Source organism: Meleagris gallopavo, chromosome 2, assembly GCF_905368555.1.
Source record: "Meleagris gallopavo chromosome 2, MGAL_WU_HG_1.1, whole genome shotgun sequence".
NCBI classification, from domain to species: Eukaryota; Metazoa; Chordata; class Aves; order Galliformes; family Phasianidae; genus Meleagris; species Meleagris gallopavo.
In genome coordinates this window covers 87,619,199-87,642,324 of record NC_139405.1, presented here as the reverse complement: position 1 = coordinate 87,642,324, position 23,126 = coordinate 87,619,199, and the positions used below count along the sequence as shown (strand labels likewise).

General features: G+C 41.1%; 1 protein-coding gene across 1 annotated transcript; it reads left to right on the top strand.

The window, feature by feature from the left end:
- The first annotated feature begins 14,671 nt into the window (after positions 1-14,671).
- TMEM14A (transmembrane protein 14A) lies at positions 14,672-21,876 on the top strand. The gene is made up of 5 exons (XM_003204437.4): positions 14,672-14,721; positions 15,597-15,680; positions 17,370-17,471; positions 20,610-20,697; positions 21,297-21,876. The coding sequence occupies exons 2-5, from the start codon at positions 15,605-15,607 to the stop codon at positions 21,334-21,336; spliced, it is 306 nt and encodes a 101-aa protein (XP_003204485.1). The 5' UTR covers positions 14,672-14,721; positions 15,597-15,604; the 3' UTR covers positions 21,337-21,876.
- Positions 21,877-23,126: the final 1,250 nt, after the last annotated feature.

Genomic DNA, 23,126 nt, shown 5'->3' with positions numbered 1-23,126 from the left:
AAAATGTTATATAGTAGGAACAGCTAGGCACTGCATGGAAAACCAAGCAGGATATGATGTATATCTTCAAGGAGATGGAAAATCACCCACATGTTAATTATTTATTGCAGAGGAGATGAGATGCTCAAAAGCACACAATTTCCACTAGGAGTGCCAGGATTTGAGAACATATGTTCCCTGTATCTTCAAACCTTCTCTCTTCTGGTATAACAGAAATCTGAAATTGTTCCTACATTTTTTTAGCATTAACTGATGCAGAACTTCAGGAATAATGATCCAGCCCCAAACTGTTGTGTTTACATGAACCAAAACAGAATAAGAAAAATCTGGTGAACACAAAATGTCAAACATAAGAGAAAAAGGTTCATGCAAATATATAAGATATAGAAAAAGAAAAAAGAAAATAGAAATATCCATCTATGTGGTTACCTTGATAACTTCAAGAAAGACACCACTTTCCAGTTTGGTTTTCAAAAAGCAGCATAGTTCTTTTCCCTTATTAAAGAACTTAAATGATTAGTGTTCTTGTTTGTATGTTATTTCCTCCACTTTAATCTTCACAGGATCAGTGAAATGTTAGCTCAGCAATACTTTCTCTCTGAAGTACAACAGGCTTCACCAACCTGTTGTGCACAAATATCTGATAATACATAGACTGATTTAACAAAGGCAGTGTGGTATCTAACTTGCCCATTCCTTCCTGTCCCAAGATAGTAAAGATCAGAGACACGAGACATTTATTATATTTTCCGTATGGCCAAACAGTTGTCATAAAAAATGCAGTTCTATTAAGTTAGTAAACCTAGAACAAGCATATTTCGGCTGCCTGTGCTTTCCCATCCCAAACAGGGCTTTCTGGGATGAAAGTCGACCATATAGACAGTCAAATCCCACTGCATTCCTCCTATTTCTGAAGGACAGTCAGTTAGACGTGAAATGTAGGATTGAAATTAAAGGCCAGCTCCAGATTTGGTAAAATGAGCGGCTCTTAAGATATATAGAACAGTACACATAACTTCTGATGATACTTTTGTATGACACTCTTTGTCCAAGAGAAATTCAGACAGAGGTGAATGTTTTCATACAGAGCTGAAGAGCCATAATGTCTCCACGTGAAGTTCTGGAGACAGGATCTGTGCAGATATAGGAACTAGAACATGTATCTGGGGCTGCAGGAAGCAGTAGAAGAAGCAGGCTGTTCCTAACTACATCAGAGCTGGCTATGCACCAAAGAACTATCCTTGATTTATTACAAGGCCTGTGACATTTTGAACAACCACAATTGATTGGGATGCTGGCCAAGCCACCACTTCCAGTACCACACAGAAATCTGATGCACTTCATGTGTCAAATAAACAACATTTTTTGAGGCTCCAGTGTGTACCTGGGTGGGTAAACTGCACCAGGAGTGTATGAGATCTAAACACACCATTCAAAATTTGTGTTTTCATGACTGCTCTGCCTGAGACCTGACCCCCAAATTTGTTCCCTCTCAGGTGAATTAGGCTGAGCAAAGGCCTGACCTGGGACATCCACCATTTAACTGACAGTTCTAAAAGCTCTTGTTCAAGGAAGAACACATCCCAACATGGATGTGAGCCTCTCTGGAACGGCTGAAGGGAGATCCTCTCTTCCTATGCTGTCAAATCCAAACTTCAGGAAAAAATATCTGCAGACCATGAATGCAGCCAAAACGGGCACATCTGTATATTTGCCTGCACTCCACACCGAGCCACTGTTATAGCTAAGATGGCTGAATTACAAGGTCGCATATTATGCTGAAGGCCATATCATGAGTCATTTGATTAAAACTCTGCTCTTCCTGGCTCTCAGTCCTTTGCTCTACTCATTAGTACACACAATATAATGAAACGTTGGAATATCCCCAGAAGGGAGTCTTGCTTAGACCACTTCCTCTGTAGTTCACCACCACAGACCTCTGTTCTTGGCTTGGGCAGCTTTCCAGCTGAACTACATGATGCAAAATAACATTTTCAGTTTAATTTCAAGTGGGATAATGAGCAACTACAGAACTTCAAACTACAAACATGGTTCTAAATTTAAACAAAAGAGCAAGGGGAATTTTAGAGAGTATTCAAAAGAGTAAACAGTACAGAGCCTAAACAAATATGTAGAGGACACTATTCGCTTTTCCTATTATCCATCTTGACTAGCATTCTTTGATGCATTTAAGTAAATTATGACCTCTATTGCCTTTTTAAAGAAAATGATGAAACCTTTTACCTGAATTTCTAACCTAGGATAAAACGAACACCGGAAAACTGGTAAAATTAATCTGCTGAAATTGATAACATTAGATATCTTATTAAAGTTGGATTCAAACTCTTGTATTTAATAGCAATTTAAGAAAAGTTTCATTTTATAAACTCATAGAGTGTTGGAATGAAAGATGTGATGATAGTTCCCATGTAACCTCATAAATTCTCTTGCTAGTCATTCTTGAGTCTACAAGCTCTAATAAAATTCTCATGAGAACACAGTATTCATCCATAAAAACTCCTGAACCCCCCATGGGATTTGGCTGGTTTATAAGGGTTCAGAGGTTCAAGCCTGTGGTTTATTTATTAAAATTTTCTCAGTAAATATATCATGGTATAATAGATAACAACCACACTGTCCTGTGCTAGTAACATCCGTCTTCTATAAAATGTAAAATATAAAATATATGAAAAGTGAGACTCGGGAATGATGAAGAACTTTAAGTTACACATAAATGTGGGCACATCATTGGATTTTTCTGAAAAAGAAACTGAAATCTTAAACAAGAATAAGAATTTTCTTCCTTATTTTTCTCCTTACAAAATCACTGCCATCAAAACCAGCTCACGTGTTGCTCTATGTAAAGCTACAAAAAGGGAAGTTCAGATCACCTGATCTTTCAACAGCCCAGACTGAGGTTAAATGTTGATAGTCCCAAAAGATGAAGATAAGTTGGAGATAACATAACTGTAGTATTAGAAGTGTGAATCTGATAAAGATCACCATGTCAGTGATAGCAGTACAACCGTTTTGTGGATTCTGCGGTTAAAGCTCTCAAACAACTTTGCCTCCTTCCTCTAGAAAGCCTCCACACAAACCCTAAAAATGCAAAGTGTAAAATCCTTTACTAGAAGCCAGAGAAGAGCAGTAGGAATGTGTCCAACAACAGTAGCTTCCACGAGGCAATATTATACTCAAGATTTGCTCACAGATCATAGTGAAGAGTTGGACAGTCAGTCGATGTCAGTCAACTGTGACACAAAGTCCTTGTTCCCACCATGGCTGCCAGCTTCCATTTCCAAAAGCCATCTCTAAGCCATGGTCACAGCACTCCTCCAAAGGATACTGCTTCATGCAGCTGGGTACTGCAGTCCCAGCACACCACAGGCCAAAAATATCCTTACTATTAACTGTTGAGGCTGTGCATGCCATTGGCAGTCTCTGCTTTCTCTAGCAGTACTGTCATACTCAGAGAAAATGGGGTATGTCATGGAAAGGAAGAAAGGTACTCAACAAATAAACTTCTTGTTTGTGTGTGCACACAGGAGCGTGTGTGACAGAGCTGGTGTCTTTCACACTGGCAGATCCAATACATGTTTAAACAGGAAATTGTGTGTGTAAAACTCAAGTGTTCAACATGTAAAGCAATCAGCAGAAATCTTATTTTCCTAACAGAATCAAGAATTTGGCCTTACAAAAAGTGCACACTGTTATTTATCCTTAACCAACTGTACCTGAAGTCTGAGGGCACAGTACCTTTACACCTTTGTAAATCTTTTCTCTTGAATAGAGCTGGCTTTGTATTTGTCAAAAGGTTTATACCATAAGATTAAAAGAGACCAAGGAAATACAGCATTCATTTAGTTTTGCAAAGTAGAAAGCCCATTACAGCCCACTCAAAATTTGGGCTCTTGGTGGTCTTATTAATATTTATTGGGGATCTGATTAATGTTTATAATATCTTAAGTGTGAGAGTCAAATGGACATGGCCAACCTCTTTTCAGCGGTCTGTGGGGACAAGACAAGGGGAACGGCCATAAACTGGAGCATAGGAAGTTCCACGCCAATATACAAAGGAACTTCTTCACAGTGAGTGTGACGGAGCACTGGAACAGGCTGCCCAGAGGGGTTGTGGAGTCTCCTTCTATGGAGATATTCAAGACCCGCCTGGAAGCCTGCCTGTGCAGCCTGCTGCAGGGAGCCTGCTTTGGCAGGGGGTTGGACTTGATGGATCTCTGGAGGTCCCTTCTAACCCCTACAATTCTGTGATCCTGTGATTCTGTGAAAGCTTCTGCTTGCATTTTATCTCCAGTGACAATAGTGGCCTGTAATTCACATAACAAATCTTTTGAAAAATCTCCGATTAACAGAATGTATGGGAGGTCATTTCAGCCGATAGCAAATTACAGAAATGAGGGAGAAATAAGTTTGTGAGATAAAGGCATAGGACACAAACATGAAGGATAATAGAACAAGAACACTGTATTCCCTTGGAAAATATAGAGAATAATGGGCAGTCCCACCATAAGTTCTGTCAATGGATTACCTTTAGCTTGTCAAAAAATGTGAGGAGATATTAAGTGCCTACAGATGGTCAGTTCACCCAACAGATGGCCTTCCCTGTCGCCCACACTGATGTGCCCAGAGCAGTGATTAGAGCCCAAGTCAGGCAAAAGCAGTGGCATGTTTTGCAGCTGTACTTCTGGTGGGAACCAGAGCCTTCTCTGCAGTCCAGTTGCAATTCAAAATACAGCCTGAAGACATACTGGAACAATAGCAGTTGCATAGCTTTCTCCCACACTGTTTATACTGCCATAAATTATGCTGCATTGTGGGAAAAAACTATTTAACAATTAAATTAAGATCCTATAACTTATCTGCATCCTTTCTAGAAGAACAATTCTGCAAATACTTACTTCATTAAACTATAAACACATCTCTCTTCTATCCCCAAAAGGTGAGGATTCTGTTATAGATCAAATCATTAGCTACACTATTGGCCAGAAACCCCCAAACTAGAGCCAGCTGCTCACAGACCAAATCCATAACTGGCACTGATACTATATTAATCATGTAACACGTGGCATTTGTTAGCACTTCCCACACTGTATGCAATCTGACTATTTCCTTACTCCAGTTATACTTTCAGCCTCAGCTCTTCTTTTTATGTAGAACATTCAAAAAATAAAATGATCCAAATGTCTTTATTACCTCAGAAAGTGTAAACTGTGAGAGCATTAAACGTAAATTCTTCACTATCCAGTAAAGGCCCAGATGGCCTCTACCGTGTTTTTCCAGTGATCCAATTTACTGCTTCTGTCTCACTGATGACCCCTTGATTGAGAATCAGAATAGGTATTCAAGCAACCTTTAGTAAAGCAACTGTTAACTTTATTTTCAGGTTTTGGAGCAGAGTCTGGAAATAGGGTTGCCTGTCTGTTTGCAATACCCTGAGCCACATGGAATGAACATCTGAGCCTAGAAACTATGGGCCTGGAGGGAATGCGCAGCCCCCTACCACAGGTGGCCTATTTAGCAACACCTGTGAAGATAGAGATGTATCCAAAGTGTGTGTGCATCTGAATTGACCAGACCAAACTGTTTGGTCATTGACCAGACTGATCACGTTGCAGAAGATGATCAAAAGCCAAGATTAAAGAGCAACCAGGGATTTACAGAGTGGTTTGACACAAAGCAGAAGTTGGGCTGGAAAGAATAAAAGTGTAGAAACTCTTAATGGGAGGGAGAGGTTTGGGTGGGAGACAGCTTTCTCCTGGCATGTGGCTCATCCAGGGCGTTGTATCAGCCAAGGAGCTGCAGGGATCTGCAGGAAGGTAGAGACCCACATCTCCCACAGAAGGTGTCTGTAAGCAGTGAAACACACATCCTTTGGGAAAGGAGAGTTTTTGTAATCCAAACTGCCCGTGAGTGAAGGCTGCATACAGCCCCATGCATGGGTCTCTCTGTGGGTGTGCATATCATAGAATCATAGAATGGCCTGAGTTGAAAAGGACCACAATGATCATCTAGTTTCAACCCCCTTTCTATGTGCCAAACTTCCAGACCAGGCTGCCCAGAGCCACATCCAGCCTGGCCTTAAACGCCTCCAGGGATGGGGCATCCACAACCTGTTCCAGTGTGTCACCACCCTCTGTGTATGCATATGCCTACACTGAGAAAGCTTTGGGATCAGCTATAGAAGGATGCTTAGAAATTCATAGGTTTATTAATATTCTGTATCTAGTACTACGGTCTGCCTGTTGTTTTACACATCTGAAATGCAAAAATCACTGATTGCTGGTTACACATCGTCCATAAAGTAATTAACTGCTTTGATCCTGATCTATATTAAACTACATGAACACAACAGTTTTTCCCTGCAACATCTAGCAACTTGACAAAGTACTCAGAGCCCTCTGTAGCACAAAGATTTCACATTTTCTTTCAGAGTATTAATACTGAACAAATTGAAACAAAGAATAAATTCATGCTTAGTGAATCACGTCTAAATACAGGTGAAACCTCATGAGAGCATGTGATATTTATCTCCTACTCAATTGTTTTGAAGCAAGGCATTGCTCATCTGGTAATTTGCCACCAATTTCCCATGTGTTCATACACAGATGTTACATGGCGAGCATTTGTAATACTTAACACGTTGTATTCCAATGGGGAGAGCAGCACTCACTGGTTCCAGCATATTTTTCCATTTGTGTTATCTGTGAAAAGAACAAACTGGGCTGGATTTGGAGCTCAGTTACCACAATGTGACAGAGAAGAGAATCAGTCCTAGCTAAGCCCTGCGGAAAAATCAAAATCCTCACCTTGTAAATGGCTGCCGCGTGTTGCAGTCTCACTAATCACATAGCAGTGTTTCTATAACAGAACTCAGAACTTCCTTTTTTTTTTTTTTTTTTTTTTTTCTGCAAGACAGACAAATCTTTTCAACTGTACCCATTTAATTGGCCTGGCCAATTCTCCTTCCTTCCATAGCTGTAATAACACACTCTGGTATTCCCCAAGGCCTGTTTTGTTCTGCGTGCCTGGATATGCAGTCAGTGCTAATTCACTGTAACCCTGCTGTCCTGGCTTTCCCAGACTGCAATGATACAAACACAGGCATCTGATCCAAAATCTGGACTTTCTGGTCCAGGATCTCAGCCCTGAATATAGCTCAGCATTGATAAGCCAGCAGTGACAGCAAAATCTCTGTGCATCTTTGCAGCGTGGCCATTGCCTAATCATGAAGGCCCTAACACTTAACTGAGCAATGAACTTTGAACAACTTGGTAAAGGAAGCAAAAAATCAATTTCTGGGCTGAGACTGTAGCTGGGTGTCCCAGCCAAAGATAATTGCATTTCAAAAAATTACAAACCTCACATGAGGGTTTATAGTAGAAAAATACTGGCAGGCCATTGTCTGCAGCACTATATTCACAATGCTGCAATTATAGTTTACCGTAATGAGTGCAACTCTGTGGCCAAAAAGATGGCAGGAATGCAATATTTTTCTATGGAATATTTCTTCCCTCATAGTTGTTTGGCTTGAAATCTGGAGTACAAGTTGTAGTGTTGTCGGCATCCTTTTTCTCACATTTTCACATTTTGGAGCTGATTTATATAAGAGCCTTAACTTGGTTCCTCCTTTTAGGTGCAACAATAAAAATAACTTCTTTTTTTCCACGCTTAAATAGTTGTTCATGAAAGTAGACATGCAAACAACTCCTGTTGTCTGATAGTTAAAATCCTCCCCTTACGCCCACAGCAGCACACCCTTGGGTATTAACAACAAAAAATGAAGGTAGCTTTTTTCACTTTTTTCACATGAAGTCACCAGAGTTACTAGGTGAGGTCCCTGAAGTCTCCCTGAGATGTGTTTCTCCAGGTCTGGCTCGGCAGGAGACACATCCAATCACAATGCCTGATGAAAGCACCACAAGACTCCATGCCCACCAGGGACTCCTTCACCATATAGATGTAGGAGGCTTCTGGCACTTTGAGGAGGAACAGTGGAAAAGTCTTTAGCAGAGACCAGAGATCTTCTGAGTATGCACTACAGCACTGTTTGATATACCCTGGTGTATCTAAGTGTGGGATGAGCTTTGGAAGGAGAATGAAAATGTCTGAACTGTTAAAAATGTGACTTCTAGGTTTAGAAGATGAGTTGGTAATAGTTCCTGGAGGCTGCTGAGTAGTGGGTGGTCATCCTTCCTGGATATCCCAACTCTAATGATCTCTGAAAAGGAAACGGGGTCAGAATCTCACTGGGAAAGTACTGGAAGAAGAAGATCGCTGTGAGAATCCAAGCCTTTTCACCACTTTTTCTCAATAGTACTTATGTAAGCAATACTCACAATGTTCGTGTGGTTAGCTATAGGCAGAAGGAATACTCATACAAATAAGGATTGGGATTCATGCCTAGCAGTGTGTCTAATCTGGCACTCTCATTCCTTCGGCTGCACTAAGCAATTTTCAGATGAGGATCTTCAATTTATATATCCAAAATACATTGATATCCCAGTGGAAAATTTTATGATAGCTTAAAAAATCTTTCCTGGGACGTGATTATTCATCAATTTCTGTGCAAACAAAGCAGAAGGATCCCCAGTGGAAAAGACAGCACCAGGAGGGCTATAGATTAAATCCCGTTTTTAAGTGCTAATATTGTGTGGATTGTCCTAGATCTGTATGTTTCAACAGGGAAACTGCTAGTGATCTAAATACCAGGTTCCACTGAGTTAAGTGGACTACAGATACCACTTGCACAAAGCAAATATAAACTCTCCTACCAATCTCACATTTTACCTCACATGCCTCTGGACACTCTACCCACTGCCTTAGTTTTATAATTCCAAATCATATTCACCCTCTCCAAACCGAAGTCTATGCTACAGAGAGCCTCCCTCCCTTCCATTTGCTCCCTCAGAACGTGGCACATGGGTTTGAGCAAGATTTCACTTTCTTCTTCCATACATGAGCAAAGATCCCAGGGATCATCAACCCTCCAAGGCTGCAATGACAGAGCAGAAATGTCAACAGTAAACAACATCTTTCTTCAGTTTTTGATGATTGATCATCATCACTTGGCACACAGTTCACTGGGTCCCAAAGCTGGGTCGAGGGAGGGACCGAGAATGAAGAAGCCAGCAATTGAAATAACTCCAATTATTACGAAATCTCAGCTTGAACCACTGTCTGTGCACCCCATAAAAGTCAGGCTCTCACAGATCTCCTCCCTCCAAGAGGGAGGCTGCATTTACTTTCTTGGTGTGAGAAAGATCTGAAGGAAGTTTATGATTTGGATATGACTGCTTGTAAGATCATAAGACTGTTCATAGTGGACTTGACTGAAGGCGCAGCTAGCTCTTGCTCCTGTGTCGGACCACTGACTGCCAATAAGGAAAGTGGTCGTGTACTGATGTCTAGGAAAGAGTAAGTGCAAGATATGAACATACGAATTTTATCCTAAAACTTTCATGTCTGCAGGCTATTTTTCAGCTCAGGGAAGGCACCTTGAGGATTTAGGCATGCCTTAATGTCTCTGCTAGAATCTGAGTAGGGAAGAGACTTTCAGGCCTTTGGCAAGCAACCTATTGTTTCTTGGTGCATGAAGCTGAAAACAAGCCCGCTGTGTGAAGCACACAGTGGTGAGAGGCATCTGAGGCCTGATTTCTACCATAGGACCACAAATACTGGGGCTGAGAATGCACACATACACACCCACACAACGTCCCTTCTTCCCAAGAAACTTTCATCTTCACAAGTTGTTTTCAATCAGCTAAAAACATCACACAGTGACAAACAAGCAACTTCAGATGACTCTGAAATCCCTTGGGGTTTCACTCTGACTTCCTGAACTGCTCCAAAATCCACATACTTGTTAAGAAAGATGAGAAATTCTGGCTAACTCGGAAGCACAGCACAGCCAGCATTCCTAATCTGGATTTATTTAAATGAAGAATTTCTGAGGTACCGAAGAGAAAAATCTCCATTTCTTCAAGAGACAGATTCATTTGGCACCACTGCACTGATGAGAAATCACGGTAGTTTGATCGCTCACTCTTAACCCTTACTATATCCCCTTGACCAGGCCTGATGGGCAGAAACTGTTTTACATGTGCTCTGCCAAATCACTGCAGACCACAGTCACACCCATTTATCCCCCTCAATCCTCCCAATACCAAGTATACCTAGAACCTAATTTCACTAGAACCCTCACCATAAAATCCTGTTGGATACTGCCAGTCCTCAGGGCCCACAGATGGCACGTGGGCACAAACCCTATTTCAGTGTTTGCCAGCTTCCAGAAGCAATTGGTTAGTTAGACTTGGAATCTGGGAAGATTCCAGAGTCCATTGAACAACCATAATCCTTAGTTGCATTTCACTCAATTTACCGAGACTTGTCTCAATGCCACTTCATAAGACTTTCCCACAGGCAAATTTCAAAAGCAAAGTCAGAGGGAATACGCAGCTTCAGGTTATCTCACTCCTTCTCACTGATACTTGCACATGCTCTCTCAAGCCTCCCACCAGGTCTTGTGGTCCCAGCTCCTCCTCTGTGCCCCAGCACTTGTTGGACCCTCCTGAGAACTGACAGTACGAACTAGTTCAGTAGAAAAACATGTATATTTCTGCCTGGTTAGACTTTCACTGGGCTATGGGGTTGATCTGCCTGGTTAGACTTTCACTGGGCTATGAGGTTGACTCAGCCATTAGGATTTGGGGAGACAGAGCAATAAACATCAATTACTGAACAACATAAAGAACTGAAAAGGAAAACTGGAAATGAAAAAAAAAAAAAAAAAACCTTTAGAAGCAGCTGACCATTAGATTAGAGCAACATCTTCTCTGAAATCACTGCCCAATCACTCTTTGCCTATTTCTTTCTTCAGGCTCCAGTTCATGTTATATATGTTTAGTTAATAGAAAGATTCTTATTTTTTGTGGCTGTTTATTATCATATATGTTTGGAAAGATTATTTCACAGTTATTATAATGAGCTTTTTACAATTAGACTAAATGACACTGACCTATGCCTTCTACTAAATTTTCCAGGAAGCAACAGCTCAGAACTGAAAGGTAACGATCCATAAGAGCTGCCCAGAGAAGCTCTACATCAATCCTCTCAGCCTTTTAAGACAACCTTCAATTATTTTAATACTGCTGTTCTTCTCACTGCTTATATAAATGTGTGTATATGAAAGCTTACAGAATTTCTTTTTAATGGTCACCTTTTTGTATTCGAATATGACAACAGAACTCTTTTCTATTCAACTATAGACTATTAAATCTGAAGCCTCTGAAATAGCATTTTTAAAACTATTTTCCTATTCTCCCCTTTCCATTGGCTCCCTTGTTGAAAAGAACAATCTTTTGTGCAAAAATCTTCGAGAATTACAGCTGTCTCAGTATACATAGCTGCTTCTTTTTCCCGATTCAGGATCTTTGTTTTTTTACAGTACTCAGAGAATCATCAAATGGCTTGGGTTGGAAGGGATCTTAAAAATTCTCTAGTTCTTACCTCCAATTCAGTGTATTCAGTGGTAATATAGCAAAAACTATAAACAGCCTATAGCAGGAGATGGGTCTTGCATGTGATTCTTTTACCAGCACCTTCCCTTCTAACAATGGGTAGCCTGAGCAAAAGTGTTGAAGGAGAGGGTCCTGAGGTATTACATTTCAGCCCCTTAAAGTCTTCTTGTTTTTTATAGAATGCTTGCAAATCAAGACAGAAGCTCAGCTGGAGGATATATATATGCTTGGATGTGAGTGCAGATGAACCTAAAAAAGAGATGTCCCATTATCAGTACAGATGAAATCTTTAGGGGAGTGGGCTGTATAATATTAAGAAGCTTCCTCTCAATATGTGACCTCTCTTAAGATCACATTTCCATGAAGATGGAAAAACGTTCCTGAAACTAAAGCTTGCCTAATATGAAAACTGTTTTTTCTAAACCAGAGAGACATTGAGGCTGTTGAGTGAAATAGTTATGTTTATAACGGACAAAACCATGTATTCTCTAAATTCATCCTTGTAATTGGCCCAGCTGTTGTAAATGAAACTTTCCAAAAACAAAGCAAACAAATCATGATATCAATCAAAACAACCAAAACGAGCTAAAATAAAACAGCTGGAAATAGACACCCGGCAGGGGAAATTTCAGCTCAGACTGGCAGTTAGGAACAATTGAAAATGAGAATAGAAAGCACTGAGCAACATTTACACTAGCCTTGCTGCATGCTCTGTTATCCCTCACTGCTAGGGATGAGGGGTGTGATTTACCATGATACCAACATACTAATTTAATGAATTCTCCTCGCACAAAAAGCCATTCCCAAGAGACCATCTATTCTGTAAAACACAGCAACGGTTTCACAAGACAGTAGTTTAAGTAGTAGCTTAGGGAAAACAATACCAAATATTTTTCATAATTGAAAATACAGAGGAACCCTACAAGCTGTGTATAATTATGAGAACTCAAATTTAGCCCAGACTTCAGTGAGGAGTATCACTGAATTAGTAACTGCAACTGGGCATTATCCTATAGGTGCCAAAAGACGCTGTAGTTGTTTATCTTTTGGAGTCATCTCCAGTAGGGCTGCATGATTTTGCTCAGTTTAATCCAACGCTTATTTTGTTTATGTTGTGTTTTTCAAGAGCTGCAAGTCTCAGAATGTTTCATAAAGAAATCCAAGATTTCTGGACTTCAGATTAATGAACCCAATTTGGTTTCTATTTTGAAGCCGTCCTGCCCTCAAGTGTCCTATGCTTGTTTTCCAACAGTTGCTGTACCTTTCATCTTCCTTCCCTCTGAATATTGTGAGATAAGGAGAATGGTTCTATTTTCCACTGAGCAGGCAGACTTGGACAGCTCACGCGGAGTGGGTTTGTGTCACAATTAAATTCTAACAGAAAAAACAAATGGGACATTATTAGTGGAAATTAAGTATGCTAAAACCCTAATGAGAGTACTGATAGACTTTCCAGCAAACTCTTTGGAGCGGAAAACTCCCACACCTTTAAGCAAAGAAATATAAAGGAAAAACAAGATTTTGGCAGGGATTTTCAAATGACCCCTACACGAGGCAGGTATCCAACTTGCATTACACTGCATTGTGTTTCTCTCCCTGTGGCCACGCTTATGTTCAGCTGTCTTGCAGGAACAATGGAAGCATGAGGAATGTCACAGCAGGCACCTCCAGCTACCACTGAGCTACATGTCCCAACCGATCAAGAATAGCTAATTTGAGAAAAAGCTAAAGTAGTATCAAGGAAGATGAGAAAATATGGACAAAAATAGCCTGTAATGGAATGGCTCCAGCAAACAGTACTGGAAGATGAGAAGGGTAAAATGCTAGAATAACCACGTCAAGTGGTCTGATAAATCAGTTACGTGTGTAGTATCTGAGTCCTGAGGTCTGGGTCTGTTGGTTTCCCTGAACAAACAAACAGCATGAGCATCCTGTCTTCGTGTCTGCCAGAGTAATTTCATGCAGATATCCCTTGGTTCTGAAGGTGCAACACTGCAGGTTTGGGTAGCATGGCTGGAAAGCCGCACAAAAGAAAAGGATCTGGGGGTATCCATCAATAGCCAGCTGAACATGAGCCAGAGGTGTGCCCAGGTAGCCAAGGAGGCCAATGGCATCCTGGCTTATATCAGAAATAATATTGCCAGCAGAAGCAGGCAGGTGATCATTCTTCTCTACTCAGACCTGGTGAGGCTGCACCTTGAGTATTGTGTTCAGTTTTGGGAGCCTCACCATAAAAAGGAGATGGAGGCCCTGGAGCATGTCCAGAGAAGGACAAAAAAGCTGTGAGGGTTCTGGAATACAAGTCTTATGGAGAGCAACTGAGGGAACCGGGATTGTTTGATCTGGAAAAGAGGAGGCTCGGAGGAAACCTTATCACTCTACAACTAGATAAAAGGAGGTTGTGGTGAGGTGGGAGTTGGCCTCTTCTGTGCAACAGTGATATGATTAGAGGTAATGGCCTCAAGCTGAACCAGGAGAGGTTCAGGTTGGATATTAGGAAAAATTTCTTCTCAGAAAGAGTGGTGAGGCACTGGCACAGGCTGCCCGAGGAGGTGGTGGAGTCACCATTCGTGGAGGTGTTCAAGAACACTGTAGATGTGACAGTGAAGGACATGGTTAGTGGGCATGGTGGGGATGGATTGATTGTTGGACTATGTGATCTTATAGCTCATATCCCATCTTAATGATTCCATGATTCAATGCAGAGAACAGAAGTGCTTTGAACAATGAATTGAGGCAGCATGAGTGGCTGTGAGCAGAGCAGAGCCTAGCTCTTGGTCATGGGTTTCAGGGTGGATCTGATGGGGTTTTCAGACTTAAAATCCTAAATTAGACTACAGATCTTTCATGCTGCCGTTGCAGCCCACGAAGACTAGTCACCCCAAGGCTGCCCAAGGAGCTTCCCGAAGCACCGGACAGCACTCCTTCAGCCGAGGGCTGCAGCTGCACAGCCTCGCGCAGACCCTGCTCTGCCTCCCCGCTTCTGCCAGGCGCCATAAAACGGCGCTCCCCCTTCACGGCGCCACGATGGCAGCACGAACCAGCCGTCCTCCTCGTCCTCGCCCGGAGGAGGACCGAAACCCCTGGCAAAACCCAGAGCACGGACCGCCGGAAGGGCGGAGGGCGGGGCGGAGGGAGGTCGGAGGGCGGTGGGGCGGGGCGGGGCGGGGCGGCGCGGCGGAAAGAGGTACGGCGGAGGGTGAAGTGGTCCGGGGGGAGCGATGGGTTTGTGCTGCAGCCGCCTCCTTTCTGTTGGCGGGAGCGGGCTCTGCCTGCCCTCAGCGGGAACGGGGCCGGAGCTTGGGATGGGAGCGCCCTGCGCGGGGACAGCCGGCTGCTGGACACGGCCTGCCGAGGCCATGAAGGGTGGTGGATCAGAGGGCAGCTCTGAGCCCGGCCCCTGACCTCGTTTTCAGGGTTGTTGTCGTAGCGCGGCCTCGTTTAGCCCTGTAGTTCCCAATAGAACTGCAGCTGTGCGGGGAATTGTTGTATGTCGCTCCTTCTAGCACTAAAGGCTTGACGCCAGATGATGGTGTGCTCTCATTCCTGCCGTCCCATTCGCGCCAGACACACCTGCTCAGGGAAAAAGAAGTACACGCTAAAAACTAAGAATGCACTTAATTTTGGAGAAAGAAGGGAAAAGCACAGCCTTCCTACAGAGAAGCACTGAAAACCTCCAATCCGTGCCGTGCTGCAGGGCTGTGCCATCCTGCCTGAGGTACACCAAGTACGACCAGGTTGAAGGAGCGCTAAGCCTTGCTGTGACCAACCATAAGCACAGTGCAACAAACCCCATGCTCAGCTAGCACCCAGCTTACTGCTTGCATATGTGTATTTTTGACTGGGAACAGCCTAGTAGAAATATGCCTCTGTACTGAGGAGTAAGGAAGGGCCCCAGTTGGTGAAAAGATGATGTGACAGCCAATAGATGCACCTTTATCTTTTGAATGGTGTGATATGGTAATAAAGCACTATTTCCAAGAGTGAGATGTTATTTTGGATACTTTAAATGTGGGTTTTTTTACCCAAGTCTTCAGCTGCAACATGTTTTTTCTCCCACAGTTGGGACCATGGCTGTTGACTGGATTGGGTTTGCATATGCTGCTCTGTTGGCTGTTGGAGGCATTGTAGGATACACTCGTAAAGGTGAGTCCTGATATGTTGAGGTTGGGGAATCTCTTTCCTCTCTGCTACATTTTGTGAAAAAGAAATGGTGAAAGGCATGGAACTCGTGCTGTAGTGAACACGACTGCATCTTAAATCCAGCCTCTGCTGCTAGAAGATTTGCTTGGATCAGCTTATGCTTAAGTGGTCACTGCTTTCTGTTTATCCAACTGATGAGTTTGTTTTCGGTGCAAAAGGCTGCTCTTACTTTTGACCTTCAATGTATTTTATGCCATTTCATTTCCTTTAATCGTTCCTGTGTTAAGCACAATAGATTATCTTCCATTAAAACATGTTTTCTGTACAGGCATCTGGGATTGATTTGGGGATGCACAGCAGGGAGAGTACTTTTTATTTATTTCTTCTGACCTGATGGTTAATTATGTCTGCCATTTTTAACGCTGTTCGTTTTCACTCTAACATAGGCAACCAGGTTTTAAATTGTCATGTACTTTAAGGCACGTTTTCCACGTTTGAATCATGTCGATGGTACTTGCTGTGAATCGGCCCAGCTGGCAGCAGCCTTCCTGAGCTGAATGCAGCGCACCGGCAGAGGTCGCAGCTGTGCCGAGCACAGCCGGAGCTCCTGGTTCACTGTCTCAGGGTGAATGTCCCAGCAGTACAGCAGTCCTGTTCACCATGGCATTATCCATTATGATTCTTGCGATTCAGGATCACCGATTCCCTGCACAGTGTGTGCATGTTTGCTCCTAAATAAATGCTTTATGTCTTTACTTTCTGAAAATCTTCCCCCTCGCCCCCCCCCTTCTGCTCCCACTAACTATCCCATTTGCTTGTTTTCTTCTGTCTTTAATAGCTCACCAGTCCTTGTGGAAAATGTGATTTATTTATTTTTATCAGTAATGATTTCTGTTTTCTTGCAGATTCTTGATTAAAAATGTTCAGTATAACAGGACTGGGATCTATATGTCTTCTGGGGTTCTGGATTCTTCCTTTGTAATCATTTTGGAATCAGATTAATCCAGATATTGCCTGCTTTGCTGATTCTGCACTTTTATCATATGGTACCAAGTCAAATGCCTATTCAGAAACCAAATACATTGCTGAAACTCTGGATTTCATGAACCAGTTGTGTAATAGCATTGAAAGGAAATGTCAAATTAATTAAAAAAGACATGTTTTCATCCTCATTGCCATCTAGTTGTTTAGGTTTCTTTTTTTTTTTTTTTTTTATAACTTTATTAAATGTAATGTCAGTGATACCACGGCATCCAGTTTAGCCTTTATATGCATTGACCATAATGACTTTAGTGTCATTTTTCAGAGAATCCCAAGTGCTATAAATACAGTAAAAATGAATAGATAGTCCAGAAGGGTTACAAAAATGCTTCTGAATATATGTGTGATAGAAAAAATAGCCTAGTTCAGGTTTGTTCTTCAAAGATTATTCTTCCCAAATAACAAGTATTAGTAGATCCTCAGCCTCTAACTTAATAGACGTTGCCAGTAATAATGCTATACAAAAGAATGACTAGGAGGGGTTACAGAAATGCTGCCTCTATTCACACAGGGTGAGTTGGCTGCACAGTGGCAGACACAGCTCTATTTTCAGAATATTCAGCTAATACTAATGTGTAGAGAGAAAGCTACTGTGTAGACCGAGCATAAAGACATTGTGTTGAAAGATAACACTTGAATATTTTCTTGCAGGTAGTAAAATTTCTTTAGCTGCTGGTCTTATCTTTGGTTCCGTGGCTGGTTATGGAGCTTACTGTGTAACACGTGATCCAAGAAATGTGAAGATATCATTGTGTAAGTGTTTTACTACAGTTTAAAACAAAAAAAAAAAGAGAGAGATTTCACTGAAGTGCCTGTAAAAATCTCTCTTGTTTTAAGCATTGTGACAATTCTTTGTTTTTTTTCTTAGTTTTTTTGAAATAGAATTTGACACTTCAGCTTAGCTTGCAAAATTCAAGAGCTTACGTGTGGAACTATTGGCAAGATAAAGCAAATTCACAAAGAACCAAAGGTGTGTAACCACCTGGCAGTGCTGGGTGGTTACGTAACAATGCACGTGTTGTGAAATCCAGCTGAGAAACATGGAAAAGTACTGGAATGAAATCATAAGAGACAGATCAGAATGTAACTTGAGACTTAAAGGTGGTGTAAGATAAAGTCTTGCGTGATGTTGAGTGCCCTTAGCTCTCAATGAAACAAATGGTTGATGTGGTGATTTTCTTTACTGCCAAGAAAGGGTACAAACCATGCAATAATTATCATTCTAGCAAGCTTCCATGAAACCCTCATGAAAGCAAGGAACTACTGTCTCTATTTAAGGGGTACATCATTCACCTCGTGTAACTGATTTGCAGTAAGAATTACTGGAAACTTCTGCCACTCATGATTTTAGTACTGATGCCTTAGGCTGTGGTTTCACACACATTTAACTTGCATGTAATCCAGATTGTGCTAGCACACAATCACTTTTTCTGACCTTAGTTAGAGCTTATGGTAGAGCATTTTTGTTGGCTTCATGTTTGAAATCAACTGCAGCTGTAAAAATGTCTTCCATTTAATTAAAAAAAAAAAAAAAAAGTAGCATTCACACCAACTGAGTTCTTTGGTAAAGGTAATCATAGTGTACCTGAGCTGCTCCTATGTGGCCTAAAATTGGATATTCAGGTTTTGCAGCCATTAACTTACTCAGATTACTGACATCTTTTTTACACTGAAGTCACAACCATGAGTGCATGTAAATTTGTGGTCATTCAGTGTGAGATGCTGTTAAGCACATCCAACATTGTACTTCTATGGGTCAATGAAATCATGAATTTGGATACAGAATTTGTGGAAGAAAAAAATTACAACTTACTAAATGTTGATTGTTTTCCAGTTCCCTTGTTTTGGAAGGACTGCTGTATGATTTCCACTAATGTAGATACCAGATGTAATAATCCAGGCTCTCTAATAAATGTCTGTGGATTTTGTAGAAGATCAGAATGCTTTCATTTATGCTTAGCTTTCTGAAGTACCTAGAGCAACTAGAGCATAAGTGTGAGAGGGAATCTAAATGCATGGAAGAGGGTGACCCTTCTGAGCATAGAAACTAGTGGGATAAATTAGAATGTAATGAGAGACAAGTGCCCCAAACCTCTAAAAAGGGTAAGGAAGAAAAATCTCCTCCATAGTTGTGGTTACCTGCAGTATCTGTCACCTATCAGGAGCCTCCTACAATAGCGTAGGTAGTGATTCAGTACAAGTCCTTGTGTTAGGGTTCTTGTAACTTGTCCTATGTACCAAGTGTGTGTGGCATACACATACCAGAGCCAAATTTCCCTAGTAGTTTTATGAATTATTTTTTCAACCATTTATCCACTGTTGCTGATTTGAAAATGCTTGAAAAAAAAAACATTTATTAAAAAAAATAATAATAATAAGGAAAGGAGAGTCCACTGCCCCTGAAGTGAGCCCCTGTGTTTTCTAGACTGCTTACTGATTGAAATAGGTGTAGAAATTCATGCTTAAGTTTGTTCTGAGAATGCAACTCAATGCATTTGCTGTATTGAGTTGCTTTATGAGTTTTATCTTTATGATCTACTGAGTTGAATTTGGCTTTATTTATTGATTTATTATTTGTTTTTTTAACTGATTAAAAGTGAAATGCTGAATATTCAGTGCTTTTGAAAATCAGGTCTAAAAGATGAACATCTTAAAAACTCCCTGGCACTTTTGAAAAGCCGAATATTGGTAACTGCAGGGACCTCACAAACTAAACCAGGCATGTTTTGTAGCTTCTAATGAATTGTACATATACTAGGGGTGCTAGATAAGGCACATGCTGTGGAATAGTCTGCTCTTCAGACATTCCTGAGAGGATCACAACTATGGGACCAGAAAATAAGAGCAAGGGATAGTGAAGCAAGCTGTCTTTATTTGTTTGTAACTGCCAGAACTTGTCACATTATGTCGGAATGAGTTTAAAACTCATTTTTGACAACTGTGAGTGCAGCACTGTCCACAGAAGGTGGGGGATTTTAAAGAGAGTTTGCTGGGTGGTTTATCTGCTCTGTGAGAATAGAAGAGCTGCCAGCGTGATACAACCCAGCTGTCAGCCCTGCCTCTGCCCTCTTCTAGGAAGCATTGCAGGTATCAGTTTTTTAACTCAACTATAGCTATCTTTGCAGTTCTATGTATTCTTAATCTCCTTAGCAGTCATTAGCCTGATTTGGAATCCTCAGGCCTGGTTGGCTGGTCTGTTGCTACCTCTGTTTTCAGGTAAAAGGTCCAGGAATAAGATGCAATTCCTGCCATGATGTTTGCTCTCCATGGCTTATGCTGCATCTGTTGCCCTTTGGGGCTGCCCACCTGGTGTTGCAAGCTTTGCTGCAAATCAAAAGTACTTACGACCACAGTGCAGGAGATGTTAAGCCCTATCCTGGAGCAGAAATAAAGGAAAACTTTCAAATCTAGTTTTTAAGGCTTAGCAAATACAGAGCTAGCACTCTAAAAGGAAAATTAAAAAAAAAAAAAAAAAAAAAAAAAAGGAAAAAATCACAACAGTTTGTGTGTTCCAGCTCCTTGAATGGCTAGTAAGAAAACAGTTGCAGTGTTGGGATTATGACACACTGTATTTGTAACTCAGCATAAATGTTACTGTTAATGAAGAGGATACAGGGACTATATATGGAGGAATACAAATTCACCACCTGACAAACTTGCTTTGCATCCGCAGAGAAGGATTTAGCATTCTGCTGCACCTGGAAACTGAAGGGAGTCCTGGTAATGAATTTTGGGAAAGCAAGAATGTTTTTACAGATCTCTCTCTATGATCTCACATTTTACTATACTGTGTTTCATAGCAAAACATGTCAGTGACCTTTGATTATTGTCCATATTCCTGAATAGTCCTCTCTGAAAGAAGTAACAAATGCATTGAATTGTTTTTTACAGTTTCAGCTTTTCTTTTGACCATTATAATGGGAATGAGGTTCAAGAGATCCAAGAAACTGATGCCAGCCGGACTTGTAGCATGCCTGAGGTAAACATACATTGAGGATCTCAATGTAAAGATTTCACTGATTTTCAAATAGTTGCTACTCAACATCTGATTCAAGCTAGCATCAGTGGAGGTTACTACCATCTAGCAGCTGTATGGTTTAAGAGGAATTAGTTTGGTCCTGTTTCCATTGACCTGCTTTTTGTCTAACTAGGCAGATACATAAACTGAGGACAGCGTTTTTCAGCAAAGAAAGGAGATATCTGCAGTTAAACATTAATGCATGTTGATAAGGCTTTTGGAAGAACCTGAGGAAAGCTTCAGTGCTTCCATACAGATATGCATAAAGCCAGTTGTCTCACTTCATACAACAGTCATCTTACACACACACACACACATACACAGTTGCTAAAAGTTATAAATCAGGACTGAAACTGCAAAATGTTATTTTCTGTTGTGTCAACGACAGAACAGTATGCTTAGATAGACTTTGGTGAAGAGTGATGTTATAGATTGAAACGTTTTGAAAGATTGCTTATTAGAGATTCTAGTGTCAGGTATTTGTGAATGTGCTGTTGTTTATTGGTGATTTTTACTGTTTATTGTATTTATGGACTTTTTTTCTGTTTTCTTTTCTACAGCCTTTTGATGATTTTGAGGCTTGTTTTTATGCTTCTGTAGGAGAATGTAGCAACTTGAGAACTGAAGTATGACAGCCATGCCCACCTCACAAACAGGCAGGCTCTCCATACTTGAAAGACAAATTGGAACACAAGTCTTATTTTGCTTTTATCTTTTCAGTAAAAGAAAGATCAATACCTGTACCCTAATTACTGGCACTTGCCAGCTGGTGTTTTGCAAGCTATTTATAAAAGCTAAAACAGTTGTTTGTTAATGATACATTTTGATCTGCTTAAGCAATCTGCTAACTCGAGGGACCTTTACCTCTAAGTTTGATAGCTTTCAGGGGTGCTGAGCACACCAGGAAACTGCATTAGCATTGCACTGTATCAGAGATGTTTTGAAGCATAATTTTGTAGCTTCTGTAATTAAGTAATCAATTCTAACCATACTGTTAGTCACTAATGAATAAAGGAACGTGCCTGTACTGTCTTATACAAAAACCTGTCTTCCTTTTGAGTACGTTTATCTTCTTCCACTGTTTCTAAATATCAAACCTACTATCAGTGTTGAAATAAAACTTAAAATGTTTGAAGCTTCCCTCAGTTTTTTTATGCAGAGTGAAGTGTCATTTTGTCAGGGGAAGTTGGATGAGCTGCTCTGTACTCATTACTGATTTAAAACACACACCGTACCACGTACAACTATTCTGGCACTAAGGGATGTGGTTTAGTGTTCCTTACATCATAAATATACATATGTATACATAACATGCATAAATAAATATAAATATTATTATAATATTATAAAGGCAACCTATTTCTGAGCGTGTATATCTGGTCTCAATGCTCCACCAGTCCATTAGCAGAATACCAAGCTTCCTTTTGTTGGCAGGGGCTTAAGTGCAGAGTGTTGCAGGCTGCTCAAACACCTGAGTCATATGATCAAAACAACCAACTGCAAATAAAAAAACCCAGCAGCCCCAGCTCCCACCTCGAGTCTTTAGCTAGCAAATGCTAGTACCAATCACCACCAGGTGTCACCAGGCTTATGTGCAAATGAGCTGATAATCCATGGATTTCAGTTTAGGACAGTGATAAGTAGAATGACAGCTGGGTATGTAAGATGTGGCTCTTTCTATCCTGAATTGGACCTTCAAGGCAAGTCAGGGGAATTGGACTGCTGTGTACCATAATAACAAGCTTAGATGACCAATGCTGTAGATGAGATGAATCTTGCTTTCAGTGAGCTCTGCAGAAAAGTTTAGGCAACCTAGTACTGAAATGTGGACGTCCTCCGTCAGTTGCTTGCTAGCTCATATCCTAAATGCAATGGGATTTTGCATTGTTCAGTACCTCTGGAGTTGAGCCATCTTTGCATTCTCAGAATTACCCCATGGGCACAAGGACAGGCATCAAAGCATAACTCTAACGCAAAAGCTTTTATCTAAACACCTGTGCAAGTAATGTCTAATGCAAGCCCAAGCAAGTAATGTTCTTAGCATGTCTACTGTATCCCTTGGGGATGGAGTGTGCACTTCCAGAATGCAAAGGTGGTGCCCTGTGTTAGTCTCTGCAATGGTTTGACCACCATTCCATTTGGAACAGAGGCATAGCAACACAAAAGTAGTTCTTAAGTAAAGTACTGTGATGGGCAAACTGCCCTTCCAGTTCAAACTGCTGCTTCCAGCTAGCCAAATAATGTTAATTTTAAGAAGTCAAGAAGTGTGTGGGTGATTGGAGTGTTCCAAGTTTGTAACTGAAGTACGTTATGAGCCCATACAAGTCAGAGAAGGAGTTAACTTTGCTGGGCAGCAATTCTGTCTATAAACTGGTTGACAGGTTTCTCTC

Excerpts from the sequence above, each read along its gene's own strand:
- TMEM14A (XM_003204437.4), top strand. The coding sequence starts at position 15,605 with ATGGCTGTTGACTGGATTGGGTTTGCATATGCTGCTCTGTTGGCTGTT. Across the intron at positions 15,681-17,369 it reads TGTAGGATACACTCGTAAAG|GTAGTAAAATTTCTTTAGCT; the intron begins GTGAGTCCTGAT and ends ATTTTCTTGCAG. Across the intron at positions 17,472-20,609 it reads AAATGTGAAGATATCATTGT|TTTCAGCTTTTCTTTTGACC; the intron begins GTAAGTGTTTTA and ends TGTTTTTTACAG.